Source organism: Falco biarmicus, chromosome Z (genome assembly GCF_023638135.1).
Source record: "Falco biarmicus isolate bFalBia1 chromosome Z, bFalBia1.pri, whole genome shotgun sequence".
In the NCBI taxonomy this organism is placed as follows: domain Eukaryota; kingdom Metazoa; phylum Chordata; class Aves; order Falconiformes; family Falconidae; genus Falco; species Falco biarmicus.
The window spans coordinates 35003042-35019796 of NC_079311.1; the positions used below are offsets into that span (position 1 = coordinate 35003042).

Here is a 16755-nt window from a genome sequence, read left to right on the forward strand (position 1 = left end):
AAAAAGTGATATCATGCCCATGCTGGACCACAAAGCAATATTTTATTTTCCCTCTTCTAAAAAGCAAGTAGTTCATGAGAAGTTTTGTGGAAAATCAAGGCTGACTGTGAACAACTGAACTTCTGTGATTACTGTCTGTTCATTACTAATGTTAACTTGGTGGTTCTTTCAAGCCTGTCTCTTGAATGCGTAAAGCTTTAACTCTGAGAAAGGTAGAGTGTTGAGTTGCCAAAAGCAACACATTTCCTCTTTTTAGAGGATAATAGCCTTAGATTAAACATAAAGTCAGTAACAAAAGTACAAACATCATAAAAGGTGATAACATACTGGAGTTTCTGTTTTGTAACTCTGACACCCTACAATGAATCTAAACCACTGGCTACGGAGAGATGGTCTGGGAGATTGTTCTTCGCTATCAGAGTCTCATCAAGGATGAGAGATTTGCCATTAAGATCTAAGTATAAAGTCAGAGAACATAGAATGGTTTGGATGGGAAAGAAAGTTAGGAGAAAATTTATGTGAGTGATGTGCTGCGTTTGACACCCCATGAACGGAATCAGGGGAGCCCAGAGGGCTGGCCAGCCCAGTGCTGGGGTGTGAGGAAAGCCTGTAGGACTTTGTCCTGCAGCCTCCCAGAGAGGCAGGAGGTGTCACCAAGTGAACCCCCTTCCCATATGTGCCTGCAGATGTCTGCCTTGACCAGTGTGACATCACAGGCCCCTGGGAAGACATGGCCAAGGCCTCGGTGACTGGCATGAAACACTGATGCTAAGCACAAGACAAGAGGTGGGGGGCTGCAGAGGGGCATTGGCATTGCAGAAACCTCAGACATTTGTCCTGGGGCACTGCTGGGGTGAGCGCTGCAGGCAAGGATGTCCCGTTGTGGTATCTCTGAGCAATGGGTTCTGATGTCACTGAGCAATTGGTCTGATGCCACCGAGGGATGAATTACTCCATGACATGGGCTACAGCATCACCAAGCAATGCATTGTGACCAGGTGTCTTTCCCTGCTTAATATCCACAGGCCGAGCCTCACCCATCTGGCTTGTGCCCATGCTCCAGCTGACCGAGTTCATGACACGTGGATTATTAAGCAAGGCCTTTGGTGTTGGTGTCATGCTTGGGAAGTTGTGCATTGCAGCTCTCCATGTCTAAGCCCAGAGCCATCGGAGGGTTTCCCCCGGCCCTGCCAGCTTCAGGCAGCCGGGGCACCCAGGAGGGGCGCTCGCAGCAGCAGAGGTGAGCTGGCAGGGGACACCTCGCCCTGGGGAGCGGGGAGGCTTTCCTTCTGGGGGGGCCTGGGCATGTCTTCCACCCCTCCCCGGGCCAGCCAGTGACCGTGGCCTCTCTTCCCTTTCTAGCGTGACACCCGCTGCTGCAGCGCCAGTGAGAGGGAGCTGCTCACCATCCCTGGCTCCCCCCAGCCCACCGCAGCATGTGGAGAGCATGGCCGCGGAGCTGGAGAACTGCTGTCCATCTGCTTGGACAGCTGGGAGGAGGCCAGCTATGTGATGACATGCCTCCACCAGTTCTGTTACCCGTGCATCCTGCGGTGGGCTGAGACCAAGCCTGAATGCCCCCTCTGCAAGAGGAGGATCGTCTCCATCTTGCACTTGGTGTGGGTGGAGGATGACTTTGAGGAGCATGCCATCACACCCCATGTGGCGTCATCAGTCGTCAGCCGCCAGGCAGAAGGAGCTCCTGGCTGTCCAGCTGCCTGCAGACCTGCGGTAACAGAGTGACAGCCTGTGGGGATGGTGCCCAGGACTCTTCCCAGTGGCCTCCAACCCAGCATCTGGGCTTCCCTTTTCTGGGACCACCCAGCTCTCCTCCAGCCCCTTCTGACCTGCATGCCTCTGGAGCTGGGACTGATCTTTTGGAACCAGCACTGGTGCGTAGCCATAGTGGAGGGCCTCGTCACACTCCTTCTGGTCCTCTTCAGGCTGGATGAAGATCTACTGGTCCAGCTGCTGGGATCCCACCTCCAAAACCATGTGGTGACATTTGTGCACCAGCTTATTGATGTCACTATACAACAGTGCAGCAAGGAGGCCCACCACCTGCTGGGCCTGGAGGACAGCCATGCTGCTGGGCAGTGGGAGGGTGGCCCTGCAGCTGCCCCCCAACCCTGGTGCCTCCCCAGGAAGGTCTCCCACATCTGGCCCAGCCCCTTCCCACAGCCCTGCAGGACCCAACATGAAGGACCTCCCCAGAACCTCAGCAGCTGCTCTCTGTGGATGTCCTGGCAGCTATCTCTCTGCCCCTGCTTCTATCCCCAGGGAGCAAGAAAAGCCCCAGGAGGAGCCCCAAGGGGCTGCAGCATGTCCATCTACTTCCAGCTGGGACAGGGAATGCTCCCCGGAGGGGCTGCGGAGACCCCCTGAGAGGAGGGCCAGCAGCCCCAAGGCCTCTTCTCCAGCCAAGAAGAGCTCACCCCACCAGCAGCACTAGAAGATGCCCCAGGTGCTGCCAAAACCAGGGCTGGGCCAGCAGCTGGGGCACGTGCCGGCCGTCAAGGGCTCCTGGCACTTTGATTCTCAGGCAGTAAAAGAAAATAAAGGCCTGAAAACTGCAGAAGAAGTCTCGGTGTTACTGACAGTGCAGGTGGCATTGCTATCCCCACCTGTGCTGCTTTCTCCCCTTTCCCTGGGGTAAAGCTAATTAGTTCCAGGTACTGTAGTTAGTTCCAAGTACTAATATTAGGCTGGAATATTAGTACCTGGAAAAATTACAGAGAAGATCCTACTGGGTGCTACTGACGGGCATTTCAAGGACAATGTCCTTGCCAGGCACGCACAGCATGGGTTTACAAAGGGAAAGTCCCGTCTAGGTGATCTGAGATCCTGCTAGGACAAGGTCACCCGCCTAGTGGGTGCGGGGCAGGCTGTGGGTGCAGCTTTGCTGGGTTGTAGTAAGGCAGGGCCCTGGGGAGGCCATGGCTGAGGCCTTCTGACTGGCGTGGAACGCCGATGCCGAGCTCAGGATGGGTGACGGTGGGATGGAGGGGGCAGGCGGTGGGATGGAGGGGGCAGCCAGCACTGCCTGGGCGCGTGCTGGGCTGAGGATGGCCTCATGTGATGTAACGTCCCCGAGTGACGGATGGGATGTAATACAAGCGATTGTAACTAAAATGTACTTCAAATACCCACAATCAGAAATCCAGAAAAAGGTGCGCGAGGGCTTGTTAAGGATGTAAAAACTTAAGTCCGTCACATCATTTTTTTCTCCCCGGTGGCCAAAGAAAGGCAGCAGAGGGGCCGCTCACATCCGTGCAGCAGGTGACTCGCACAGGTGTGAGGGTGCGACAGCCCGCAAAGACGGGGGGTGGGGGGTGTCGGTTCGCGCCCCCCGCCTCGGCGCCCCCCGCCTCGGCGCCCCCCGCCTCGGCGCCCCCCGCCTCGGCGCCCCCCGCCTCGGCGCCCCCCGCCTCGGCGCCCCCCGCCTCGGCGCCCCCCGCCTCGGCGCCCCCCGCCTCGGCGCCCCCCGCCTCGGCGCCCGGCAGCACGCGCTGGCCGCTCTGCGCTCCCGCCGCCGCCCGCCGACGTGGCAGAAGGGCCGTCCCTCGCCCCGCGACGCCATTTCGGACGGAGCAGCGGGAGGTACGCGCCCGGCAGCCCCCCCGCCGTGCTGGGCGAGCGCCGCAGGCGGGGCTGGGACACGCTCCGCGCCCGGCAGCTCCGCGGGAGACGTGGCATCGCGGGGCGGGCCCGGGCAGCGCCTGCGCGCCGCCGCTAAGCCTGCTGAGAGCTGTAGTCCGCGGCGGAGCCGGTCGGTATCTCCATCTGTCGCCGGCGGGGCCTGGGCTTCGGCTTCCCCGCGAAGCGGTCACGGCCGGGTGGGCCGCGGGAAGGGAGGCGGTGGGCTCTGGCGCCTGGGCTGGGTGAGGCCGCGCGTCGTGCCAGGCAGGGGCACTCGTGGCTCCCGTCGCCCCCGGCGGCGGGGAGGGAGCGGCCGGAGGGCCGGGCCGGGCTGGGCGCGGCGCTGTACAGCGGCGCTGTACCGCAGCGGCGGAGTGCCCGCGTTCCCGGTGCCGGCTGTGGCTGTTGGGTACCGCTGGGGCCCGAAGCGGCTCGGGCAGGTCCGAGGGCTAGGGCGGCGGAGCTGCGGGCAGCGCGGGAGACTTGTGGGGGCGCGCAGAGGTGTTTCCCGGGGCGGGGGGTGCCGGGAGCCCGCGCTGCGGTTGGCCTGCGGCCTAGGCCGCGCCGTTTTTATGCCCCGTCGGAGCCGGGGCTCTGCGGGCCCGGCTGCGTGTGTTTGCGAGCGTAGAGGCCTCGGCCTGAGCTCCGGGAGCCGTCCTGAGACTCCCGCCTGGGCGCCTTTCCCCTTGGGTGGAATACCTGGGGGTGCACTGTCGGCCTCTCCTCGGGTTCAGTCCTGGAGAGCAGCCAGGGGCCTGACCCTGCTGTGGACACTCTGGCACATTCCACTTGTTCTGAACCATCCTGTCCTTCTAGGGGAGCAGCAGCAGCTCCTGTCCTCCCTGCTGACAGGAACACGTTTTGGGGCTTTTTGTAAGGTGGGGTTGTGAGCAGGACTCCTTGCTGCCTCAGTGGCTGCTGGCATTGCAAACACACGCATGGACCTGCACTCCATAGAACTTCCAGTTGGCTGGTCCTGGTACCTTGCTAGGTCACATATGTTGTGACAGGCACTGTGTCTCAAGGCTCTGTGTTCCAGCCTGGCAGCTAGGTCTGGAAATGCTGGCCTGGGTAAACCCGTGTGGTTTCAGCTTGAGTTGGTGCAATTGACAGTGGAAATCACACACTTGAGGGTCTGTTAGTTACTGATAGAAGCGATGCTTCAGGAGGTTTGTTAGTTATTATAATGTCTCTGGAGGCATTGTTGAAGTGATTTATGCCCTATTTATGTGATTTGTTTATTTTTATTGTCACTTGAAAAAAGCATTATTTATTTTGGGGAAAAAACACTGCTGGAGCTGCTGCATCACATGTTACAGCTATTGGTGCAAATTGGTAGAATGTATGTGGCTTTGTTTAGCTGTTTCTTTGATGGTTTTCTGTAGTCATATGTATCATTGCCTACTAGATCAGTAGTTCTCTGACTGTGTTCATCAGTGATACGGAAGTACGTGGTCCGTGGAGCTAGGTAAGCACTGTGATACTTAAATATTTGGTAGTAAGGGTGTGTATGGTCTGGACCAAATCCCAGGGCTTGGCAATGGCACTAAGAATGTGGGAAACAATTCCCAGGGATTGGGAAGTTTTTAGAAAAGTCAGATTGCCAGTTTTTTATGGTACCTATGGCCTATGATTATCTGCAGTAGTCTTATACAAGGTGAACCCCTTCTTGGCATGCCTGGTGTTTCGTGCTGTCTGGGTACTGCATTAGGTGTGAGATGTACTGGATTCTGCTTGGTAAACAGACCTTTTAAAATTTTTTTTAAAGGGTGAAAAAGTGATCTTGGTGGTGCAATTAACAGTGTTTATGCTATGAATATGAAACGGGTATAGAGGGGTTTTGCTATCTTTCCCCCCATCCCTCTCCCTTTCCCGATTACCTGTCTAAGGCTTTGTATTTCAGAACAAGTAATTTAATAACACAATGTAATTAAACTGATGATCCCCTTGTGCCTTTCCTTTACCTTCACTGAACCTTTATATGCCCTCTGGAACCTACCTGCATTTAACAGACCAGAGCCTGGAAGAAGTTTTTTCCCCTGACTTTGTTCTCTCCCTTTCTAAAGTGGAATAAGCCAATGTGAGCAATTTTCCAGATGAAACTTTAATATACTGACAGTTAACTCTGTTTTTGTTTTAGTTTTTTTTAAGTGTTAATCTTTTTTTTATTGATGTCAGCTTCACTTCATCTTTAGTAGCTGAAGGTTTTTCATTTGTCATTTTCTTTCTTTTTTCTTGGTGGTTATGTTTTTAATCTCTTGTTTGCATCTTTGCGTTCGGGGGCTTTTTTTCTCTTTGACTTCTGTCGAATTGAAGTATGTGCCTGTGAATCTGTCTATCAGCAACCTGGGATGTAACATTTTATTTCCAGAGGTTGTTGCACTGGGAATAGCTCCAAACAATTGATTTGTTCAAGTAAATAAATAAATGACTGGTCCTTATTCCAGACAGTTGTCAACTTGTGCTTAGCCATTAACAATGTGTATAACCATTACTGGTCCACACACTTACTTGAAATAGTTACACCTATTAAGATTAAAGATGAGAAGTTTACTAGCATTTGAATTTAGTATTGCAGCTGTGGTTTTGTTTCATTTTAGGCTCTGTTTAGAGAATAGTATTGCCTTGTAGGGTTCTGAAGGATGTTGTGGAGGTTTTTTTCTTAGTAGGAGCACCTACGGAAATACAAGAAGGGGTTAATTAAGGATGACTGAAAATATGGCTAATTCCTAGATAATGTGGTTTTATCCATGTGAAATTTGCTAATCTCCATTTTAAGGTAATCTTATCATTAACTGTGAATTTTTATATTTTAGAGTAATGAGTTGAAGAATGCTTTTGAAGTGTAGTTATGTCATTAAGATTATTGCAAAATACTGGCACAAAGGTAGTTAGTTCCTATTAAACTTAAGTCAAAAGATGAATAATTTGCCCATTCAGCCTTTCAGTCTCTCAATAAAATTATTTCATTCCTGCTTTTAACATGAACCCTGTTAAAATTGTCAGTTATAATTTTAGCCTGGTTTTCCATTCAGTTTACACAGGCCTTGCATTTGGGAATTAGGTTAATGGATAAGATTCGGCTTTAGGTTAATTGATGAAATTAATCATTAAATCAGTAAAATATAGTTACCAGTCAACTAGGGAAAGACCTTGAGGATATGCTATATTTTCTTTGTAATCTGGGGGTTTAACTTCATTTCTATACTCTTCAATAATACTAATAATTGATGAAAGCCTCACAAAACTCGTGCTTCTGTTTCTTAAAGGGGTTGGTTTAAGGATGACTTGACTGATCATTGGGAATGTGTTTTTTCTGTGTTTTTCTGTATTTTGCTTTTCCATATCCCTTTGTTTTACTTTCATGTAAGCATAAAAAAAGGTTTCATTGTAGCTAAATGTGGCAAAATTACAAAATCTATGAAATAAATTCACGATCACAAATCACTAGATGGCACTACTGCTGTTATTTTCACCTAATTGCATATGTTTCTCTTGCCGGTCTAGGTTTCTCCTTTGTCTCTTCAATTTAGTAATACAAAGTGTTCTAGTTTGCAAGAATGCACAAAAATCTCTCTTTAAGAAGTTAGGCTGAATTTTTAGGTGTTAGCAGCAAATTATGTGTTTGTGGCTTGGACTGTGAAGAATCACTGAAAAGGCAGTCCAGTTTGACACCCAGCTTTCATTAGGATTTGTAGACTGGTCTTACTGGGGAACTTTTTTCCTGCAACTACCCTAAGGGAAGTTGGAAACCCTCATTGGAAATGTTGGGGACTGAAGTCTCTAGATTGCTTGAGGTTTTTTTTTCCCCCATGTTCTTGTTTCACCCCAGTGATTTCATATTTCTTACATATAACTGGTTTCAGGTAGGTCATTTAGATTAAAGTGTTAACCATACATCCTGTAGGATCAGTTTTTATTATAAGTAGTGCTGGATTCTTTCAATACAATGAGCTATTAGCTTCCTGTCACACCTTTTGTACTTTGCTTTCCTTTCCCTTTGTGTATTCCCTCTTCTCATGTCTTATCTTTCTCCTTAGCCTTATTTTTTTAAAAAAATTATCTATGTTTTTTCATGCAGTACATGCAAACTAACTATTATCTTAAGAATTCAGTGTATAGAAAACTGTTATTTGTGCAGGCTTCATCTTAGTCTCTACCAGATCAGGACTTCACAATGAGATTGATGGTTGTGTGAAGGAATGGGTAAGCTAAAGGGAAAAGAATATAGGAGCATTTAGGCTTCAGGGTTTTCTAATTGGCATCGGGGTGAGTAGACAGAAAGGGAAATTGTGATTGTGCGTTTTGAAACAGAGGAGGTTGTCTACTCTTCCAAGAAAAGGAAGGGCGAAGTCTTCCTTTTCCCCAGCTCGTGGCAAAACCTCTACTTATTGTAGTGGATGATGTAGGAAAGAGTATGGGATGTTTTAGGGTCAAAGGATTAAAATTTAAGCCAGAACAGAAGGGAGGTAGCAGTATGCTTCTGACTGGGCATCACTCTGAGGGTATCCAGCTTGCGGTGCCTAGGGGTGCGTACCTGGACCCACAAAGTTCAAGGGAACGGAAATAAGCCCTGTGACTGGCAGGATTCCTCTCTCAAGCTTCCATCTCCTGGCCAGGCGGGATTTGCAGATGGTTGCCATTCCCAGAGAGGCTTACAAGTCAGAGGAGAAAATGCGACACTACTGATTTTTGCTTTTTTTTAAATTCAAATTTTAAGACAGTTCCATGTGGTTTTTGGAGTCAGCTGCTGAATTATAGTGGTAATTTTTGCAGGTTTGGGGTTGCTGTTTCTATTTAATGCTTAATTCACTTTTCTCATTGTAAAGTTAATACGGAAAAGCAACTACAGAGTTATTTACATTTCTACTATTTACTAACTTTCCAGATGTCAGTTAGGTTGCTTTTTGGGGGTTGTCCCCCGCTTCCCCCTCCCCAACTTTAATAGCTCTGTGAAGCTTTCAAAAAGCTTTGTACGGAGTTTTTGAAAAGCCACACTGTGGAACTTTTTCAGTCATTTTACATGGCCATGGCATTTATTTTTAGTAAGCACATCTCAGCAGTTTTTTATCATGGCACTAGGTGATACCAAGCAGCAAATTAAAAAAAGCTATGATAAAATAAAATGTTTCTGGGAGGTTTTGGTCAGCAAATACTTTAGTTGCACAAAGGAATATTCTTTCTCATTTTGCATTGTGTAATTGGAAGAAGAGTAACTTCAGAAATACTTCTATGAGGGGGAGTGTAAATGTGTGTAGCTTGATTAAAAGACAGAATCTTATTATTACAAATTCTTCTGCTTAGTGAAGTCTGATGAAAGACTGCAGTTCCTTTCTAAGGGATGATGAGATGTACTCATTCTGCAAGGACAGTCAGTTCCTCACCAGGCAATTGCTGACCCATCTGAAGAGAAGCTTTTAAATGAATTGAAGAGGTACTCAGAACCTAAAATCCCTCTGTCATAACTGTTTCATGAAGACTGCTGCACATAAACCATATCTACTTCCTTTCTGAGGCTGGGCTCAAATGCTTCATCTTGAATTACTTATGCAAAATCTACTGGTTTGTCAGAGGGACTATAATTTCTTCTGTGTGATTTTGATACTTTCATTTGTTTTCGAGACTTTGTAAGCCTGTCAAGACATAACATTGACATCCTACTTCCTAGATTTTTCAGTTTGGTGATAACAGTTTGATGATTTTTTCATCCATACAAACTTAACGAGTTGTATATACATTTAAAACAACAGTGAGGGGTTTGGTGCATTTTGTTTTGTTTTGTTTTTTAAAGACAGGAAACCCACTGTATTTTTGTAAGTGGAGTTCTGGTTATCTACACTTGGGTATTTTTACTCAACACATTATCTAAGTCTTTTCCTCTAAGCTGTGAAAGGGAATAAGCTGGGAATCCTCAGTAGCTGCTGATGTAATGGATGTGGTGGAAAATGCATCTATTTTTCATACGTAGGATTACATTATATGGGACTTTTATTTCCTTAAGAATTCTTTAACAATTGTTACCTCAGGGAGTGGTACAAATCGTTGCTGTCTAGTTTACCAGACTTGGGAGGAAGCCAGTTAGCTGCCTCTGCAGTGAAGAACAAAAATCTCAAGGTGTTCATGAGTCTTGATTTCCCCCCTCTCCTTTTCTTCTCCTAAGCCCTTTTATTTAAGATTTTAAAATAAGTATATAACTTTACTTTTCCAGAATTAGTATATATTAAAGGTTTACTCAAAGTTGTTAAAAGATACTTTGAACATAATCTGAAACATAATCTGGCCTTCAGCCAAAGTAATTTTATTCATGTTGGAAGTGAATTTCAGCTGGTTTCTGGCTTTTCTGGAGGTTTATTTAGCTGACCCCAAAATGCTTCTGCTTTAAGGTAGACAAGGTCGTGGTTAGAGCTTAGGTCACAGAGTCAGGACTCCTGGGGTATTGGCAGCTATGCCACAGTTCATGGTGTTTAGCAAGGTGCTTGTGCTCAGGTGTGGTGCTCAGGAGTTATCTGCTAAAGTGCTTTAGCCCAAAAGAGCTACAACTTCTTGAGTAGTTGGGGACCTTCCCAGCCAGAAAGGGGAGAGTTTGGTCCTCTGTCTTGCCTCTTGCCACGTTTTACATCCTGTCGTGTATCAGCTCTGAAAATAACAGGTTCTTGTTTGAGTTACTACAGCTCAATAATACAGCAAAATACTACCTTGTAGTTAAGTTTTTCTTACAATGGGATATGGGGTTTGTGATGTATAATTACGTCTCTATTATTACTCATCTAAGTACCACGAGTATACATTGGAAGCAGTAACTGGGCATGCACAGTAAGGTTTTTTAGAAAGGGGCTTGGAGTTTAAGCTGTTAATCACAGCACTAAAAATAAAGGGAAGATACAGGAAATGAGTATACACTGGGTGAAATGAGACATACTGGGTAATTATGTACTTGAGATCAGTCAATTTTTTTTTCTTTTTTTCAAGAGTTTGAATTACCTGCTCTGTTCAGGAATGTAAATCACTGTGTTGTGGCCTTTACATTCTAACTTAAAATCCTCTCCCCTGTTTCTCAAGATACATTGTCTGGGTTTTTTTTTCTCACAGCTTTTTGTAGCTGAAGGAAGATGATGGAAGAGAGTGGAATAGAGACAACTCCACCTGGCACGCCCCCACTGAGCCCAGCAGAGGCTGCTGCTGCCACTGCTACACCTGTCTCATTAGGTACAGAACTTCTCAGCAACTTGGTCACATTTATTCATGTCTTTTGAAGTACAGTGATTCGTCCAAAAACATTGCAATCAGTATAATTTAAGTGCTCTTCTCCAGGCTAATTGGAAGAATTTAAATTGTTTCTTAATCATGGAAGTGTGCTGCTTATCTGATGTGCACCTGACACACAGAGTATTTTAAATTTTTTTTGTTCTTGAAACTTTTCTATGAAGTCATGTGAATGGAGTTGTGGTTTTTTAAGGATGTGGATCCAGAGAAATAATACCTTCTAATGCAGTGCGCAGTTAAGATGAGCAGCATAGAAGGGGGTCAGAACCAAAATAAATTTACACTCTTGTCAGGGATAGTGGCAAACCTGGATAATCACTTGGTTTTTAATATTGTGGGTGGTAATTAAAGCACTTTACCTGAACACTGTATCTGAACACATGTTATCAAGAATCTGAACACCGTATTTTAAATACCAAATGTTTAATTTTCTGACATATCTGGTGTTGTTATCTTGAGTCACACTAGTGCAGTAGACTCCAAAGTGGAGTGTCCTTACCCCAGGGGGTGTGCGAGGCAGTCCATTGAGGTGCGGGAAGAAAATAATAGAACTTCCATTTTTATTTACTTTCCTTTAAAAAATAAAAAAGTAACTAAGCTTTACTAATATTTAATATACTGCTTGACACCCGTGTACTCACTCAGTTGGTTCCTAAGTTGGATATTCACATCCTGAGGGAAGAATGAGTGTTCCGTGACGCAAAGGGGATGACAATTACATCTTCACATGTTTGATCACTTTCATCATGTTGCAGTGCCTTGCAGTTTGTGTGCCTGCTTAAGTGGATTTATGGATTATGGTATCTGGTTTTAACTAACCCCCCCCAATATGGAAAACTGACTTAAAAAAGATTCTGCAGAGAGACCACAGATTGAAAATACTACTGATAATGCGAGCATGAGCAACCAACAAGAAAATGGAAGAGCTGACACTTCTCTGACTCTAGTACAACCTCTTTGCCATTGTTTTTACTGCATAGTATGGCTAACAATCAGATCTGACAAAAAGTTGGCCAAAAAAAATTCAGAATTTTCAAGAGGTCCATTTTGAAATAAACTTTACGTCTGCTGCTGTTAACTATGAACCTTGCCCTAGTGTATATTGTGCCTTGAGGTATTAGCTAAGGATAGTACAAAGTCACCATGATTAGCAAGACATCTGAAAACTAAGCAGAACATGCAAATAAACTTCTACAACCCTTTTTTGTAATGTTTCAAATGATACAGTACTCACTCCAGTACTTAAGAAAAATAAATAAATCAGTAACTTAATGATAAATCTTTAGAAGCCTCTTTGGAGATTTCTTACCTAATAATGAAGACAAAAAGCTATGTGCATTGGCGAAACTCTCATTCTTCATGACTGGCAAAGATGTCAGAAATAATACATGAATAACAGTATGGTGACAAACTAAAATGCATTCATCAGCAAATAGTGTTGGAAGACGCATAAAAAACATGGCTGAAGATTTGAAGAATCAAGTATTAAACAAATTACACAATGTGGGAGGTTTGCTACACAATCGCCTGAAAGTACAGATATTCCTAACATTTCAGCTTACTTTTTTTACCAAATTCTGTTTCAATAATAAAATACAGAAAGAACACTTTAAGCTCAAATCCTAAAGGAGGATGTGCCAGAGAAGTTATATCCTCAACAGTAAATTATTTCTTTAATAAAAGCAATGTTTTTATTAAAACTGTGTAAGCGTAACTGCTGATGGAGCAGTTGCTTTGACTAGGATAAAAATGGATTCTGGAGTGAGGTTACAGAGGGATCACCACACATGAAACTTATTCACTGCCTTATTCATAGGCAAGCTATTGCAGCAAAGAAACTGGAGCCAGAAGTGCACAGAGTGCTAGAGGATGTCATCAATGTGGTTGATTTTGTAAAAATGGTCATTAAATAGTTGATTCTTTTTAACAATACTTTGTAATGAGTGACCATGACTTTTTTTGTATTGCACAGATGTTTGCTAGTTTTTCTGTGGCAAGGCATTAAAAAGAGCTGTTGAACTTAAAAGATGACGTGAACTTTTTTCTTTTACAAAAAGCCAAGTCTCCCAGACTTGCTGACATTTTCTGTGATGACAGGTAGGTTGACAGCAGTGTGCTACCTAGTAGTTTTTTTTTAAAAAAATACACATACATAATTTGCACTTTTAAGGTAAAGGTGACATTTTGACAAAGCTTGATAGAAAAAGTAGTTACTGTAAGAAAGTCATGCTTTTGAGACAGCATTTTGAAAACTGGTATTTGGAAATGTTTCAATTGTTATGCAACCCTGTTGCTGAAAACAATGCAAATGTTGCATATAAAACCTGTCAGGTCTATACACATAAACTTGCAAAGAGAATTTCCTGACCTGTATAAAAATCTTCTAGACATAAGAGTGTCAGTGGCTTTTGAACCCATTTGTTAAAAATTCCAAAGTGCAACATCTTCTGATTAGTTTGCAAAAACAATTGATTGACATCAGGGAAGATTGAAATTTGCTAGCTGAATATCCAGAAGAACCTTTGCGTAATTGGTGTGTAGGAATGGAAAACAGCATGATTTACTAAGCACAGCCAACAATGCACTTCTTCCATTTGGATCTATGTGTCTTTGTGTGGTATCTTTTCCAGCTACGACAGCCATTAAAGCCAAGAATCAAAATACAAAAATTGCTGTATCATGAGGTGCTAAACCAAGATTTAAAAAATAATGAGGCTTCTTTAATCACATTGCTCATATTAAAAAGTTATTAATAATAATTGTATTATATACTATGTTGACCCTTATTAACATGGTATTTTTTTATTTCAATAGTATGTTAATAAATCAGTTTTCAGTGGGAGCAGAAAAGTTTTTATACTTTTCATAAATATAAAGTTATTTTTAATTTTTTCCTTTCATCTTTAATACTTTTAAAATTTCTATTGTATATGTTTTATACATAGCACACTAGTACAATGATACATTTAAATAGATTACAAATAAGTAAATTTACATGGCAGGGTGCATCCCAAAAATTTTTTTACTGATAGGTGTGCGTGATAAAGTTTGGAGACCACTGCATTTGTGCAACTTGGCATATCATTTGACTGCCCTTGGTGTTTAGGCTGATGTCAGTGAGATGCTTGAGCTGATCCAACAGTTTACTGCTATCAGAAATGGCAATTTCTGTTTTTCTGGCCTAATTTTTCCAGCTAAACTTGGCTTAGAGGGCAGTACTGGCTTATCTAAGGATCAGCAGAGGGCCAGACTGAAACAGGAAGCAGAAGGACTAGGAGGCTGGATGACAGGGAGGAGAGGACAGCCTGGTGCTCAGTCCATCTCATAGAACCATACCTCTGAAGTAAGTCCCACTTTCCCAGATGTTACGTGTGTAGGTTTTATTCTTAAAGATGGGCACTTCCTGCATCATCATTATTTGTATTGATTAAGCAGTCACTCAGAAAGAACAGTACTAGTTAGAAATTTCTGAGGCAGGCTTCAGCTGCTATAAATTCTGTAGTCAAATATTGACATCTTTTTAAGCTTATAAATAAGATCATGAAAGAAAAAAAATGTGGCTTATGAGATATTATTGCCAAAAACTGTATGCAGTTGCTGTTGTATACAAACTCAAGCAGAACTAAAACAGTTGACCAGGTCAAAACTTGTCAGATATTTGAACAATTACATAACTGAATCTGTGATTCAGGTTTTTTTAAATTCATTTTTTCCTCTTTTTTTTCCTAGCTATGTCCAGTTCCCTTGCTACACCAAGCATGTCATCATCTCCTGCATACTCGCCATCTTTGCCAGCTGGAGTGTCTCCACTTCCGTCTCCTGTGATGACTTCAGCTTCTCTTCCACCTGTGCCTTCTGCAACAGTTTCTACTATTGCACCACCTCTAACTCCTGCCCCACCTCCTGTTGTCCCTTCAGCTTTTTGTACCTCCATATCCCAGTTCTCTGCACCTCCTCCATTAAGCTCTACTACTGGCCCTGGTCTTTCTGCACCTCCTACTGGTCCCCCCATTTCAGGATTTTCCATGTCTTCAACCTATGACATTACCAGAGGTCATGCTGGTCGAGCACCACAGAGCCCGCTGATGCCATCGTTCTCTGCACCTCCAGTCACAGGTAACTTTTTGTTTATATGCTTTTGTGTTTGTGAGACAGGATGAGGGATCTCCTGGGTGTCTTCCCACCACTCTGATGGAGTCCTGCAAGTTCACCTGCTTTATTATTCTGGGTACATTTAATTAATGTAGCTGCACTCAGAAGAAGGGAGAGTAGCCTTTAAAATACAGTCCTGGTCTAAGACGGAGAGTGCTTTTTAGTTAGAGTTCTGCTGGCATTTAGGCTGAAAGAAAATATTAATTTGAGAAGCTTTATTTTTCAACGTGCACAGGAGAGCCTGGCTGAATATATATGTCTATCTTTTGTTTAGACCAGAGAGTCAACTTCAGCCATTGGATTTCCACAGAATTATATGATATCTCTAGGCTGTAGTCTCATAATTTTCATTTTTTTGTTCTGAAAAGCTATCTATAATAAGCTGTTCATCACATGACACCAGCTTCTATTTTTTTGTTTCCAGCCACTAAATTGCATTAGAACAGCTAATAATACATACCTTCCATGCAAGCAATTGCTGCAGTTGCTGAACTGATGGAATTTTCTGCTAGTGGAATGGAAACTTGGCTCTTCAACTGCAATTGGTCCAGGCTTTTACTATTATTGGTGATACCTCCCTTAAATAGTCTCTATTAGGAAAATGTCCAAAAAGGCCTATCAGTTGTACAATGTAAAATAAAAATAACTCTCTATTAAGGCTAGTGTTGCAAAATCTGTTAAAATAGGCTTGTGTGATGGGGCAAAGACTCAAGCTTATTCTGCTGTTTGAGTTTCTTTTGTTTTCCTTTAAAATATCTAAAGCTATTAATTTGCTTGCTCCTTTTTCTGCTGCTACTGATTTCCAGCACTCAGTGTTAGAAAATTTCCTACTTCTCTTTCTTTTATTATATATGAGAACATTCCTATTTCTTTGTTTAAGAGCAACACCCGTTCCTCCTTTTCCTCTACTGAGGGCTTATTATGAAAATTTGAGTGCAATAAAAAGCACCACTGTTAAACTAATCTGCTAAGAAAAAAAATATTGTTTAATTTTATACATAATGTGCTGGCAGTCCTGGTTCTATTAGCAGATGTTGGTGAACTCATTTACAGTGGTTGTATCTGCTAACCTTTAACAAGCAGAATTGTTCTGGGGTCTTCAAGAAGTGAAGTGAATCAGCCCAGTATTCTTCTGTTCTTCCTGCTCATTTTCCTGTTAAACAATTGCATGTTGTTACAGTATAACAAATTAAACACAATAAAATAAATGAACACTTGTGTTTTATTTTTCCCTCTTAATAGGCGTTTTGGCAGATCCTATTACTCAACAAGCAACTTTCTCATCACCTTTGGCTCCTGGGACTGGTTCAGCAATCACTTTTCCTGAGGAGCATGAAGACCCCAGAGTATCTACTGCCCAAGGTGGAGTACCTGCTGGAGGACTGTGGGGTTTTATAAAGGTATGGGGTTTTCTCTGTTACCCTTCATGAGGAATTACCATTTTTTACTTATTATAATAAGAAGTATCTGATTTTTTAAATGCACGTTGCTATAAATCCTCTTTTCACCAGCCTCGTGCATGGTGGCTCTTTTTAATAGTGGTGTTTGCTGAAACTATGCTTTTGCTCTTCCTCTTTATAGAGAGCGAAGAGTACACTAATGCAGGTGTCTAGGTTAATTTTTTAAAAAATATTTATAATATATTATATTTTATAATATTATAAATAAATATTGTAATATAAATCAAAAAATTAATTTATT

At 43.6% G+C, this 16755-nt stretch overlaps 1 protein-coding gene across 5 annotated transcripts in view; it reads left to right on the forward strand.

The window, feature by feature from the left end:
- Positions 1-3618: 3618 nt before the first annotated feature.
- The window catches only part of PRRC1 (proline rich coiled-coil 1), a 30788-nt gene continuing 17651 nt past the window's right edge, over positions 3619-16755 (forward strand). The window contains exons 1-4 of one of the 5 annotated variants that reach the window (XM_056324834.1): positions 3619-3769; positions 10729-10845; positions 14632-15018; positions 16297-16454. In XM_056324834.1, coding sequence (XP_056180809.1) covers positions 10749-10845; positions 14632-15018; positions 16297-16454 — 642 coding nt within the window. In that variant the 5' untranslated portion in view covers positions 3619-3769; positions 10729-10748. Of the gene's footprint in view, positions 3882-3945; positions 4080-4170; positions 5108-6560; positions 9074-10728; positions 10846-14631; positions 15019-16296; positions 16455-16755 lie in introns of those variants that run through there. The other 4 variants (XM_056324835.1, XM_056324837.1, XM_056324838.1 and 1 more) reach the window with 4 other exon arrangements.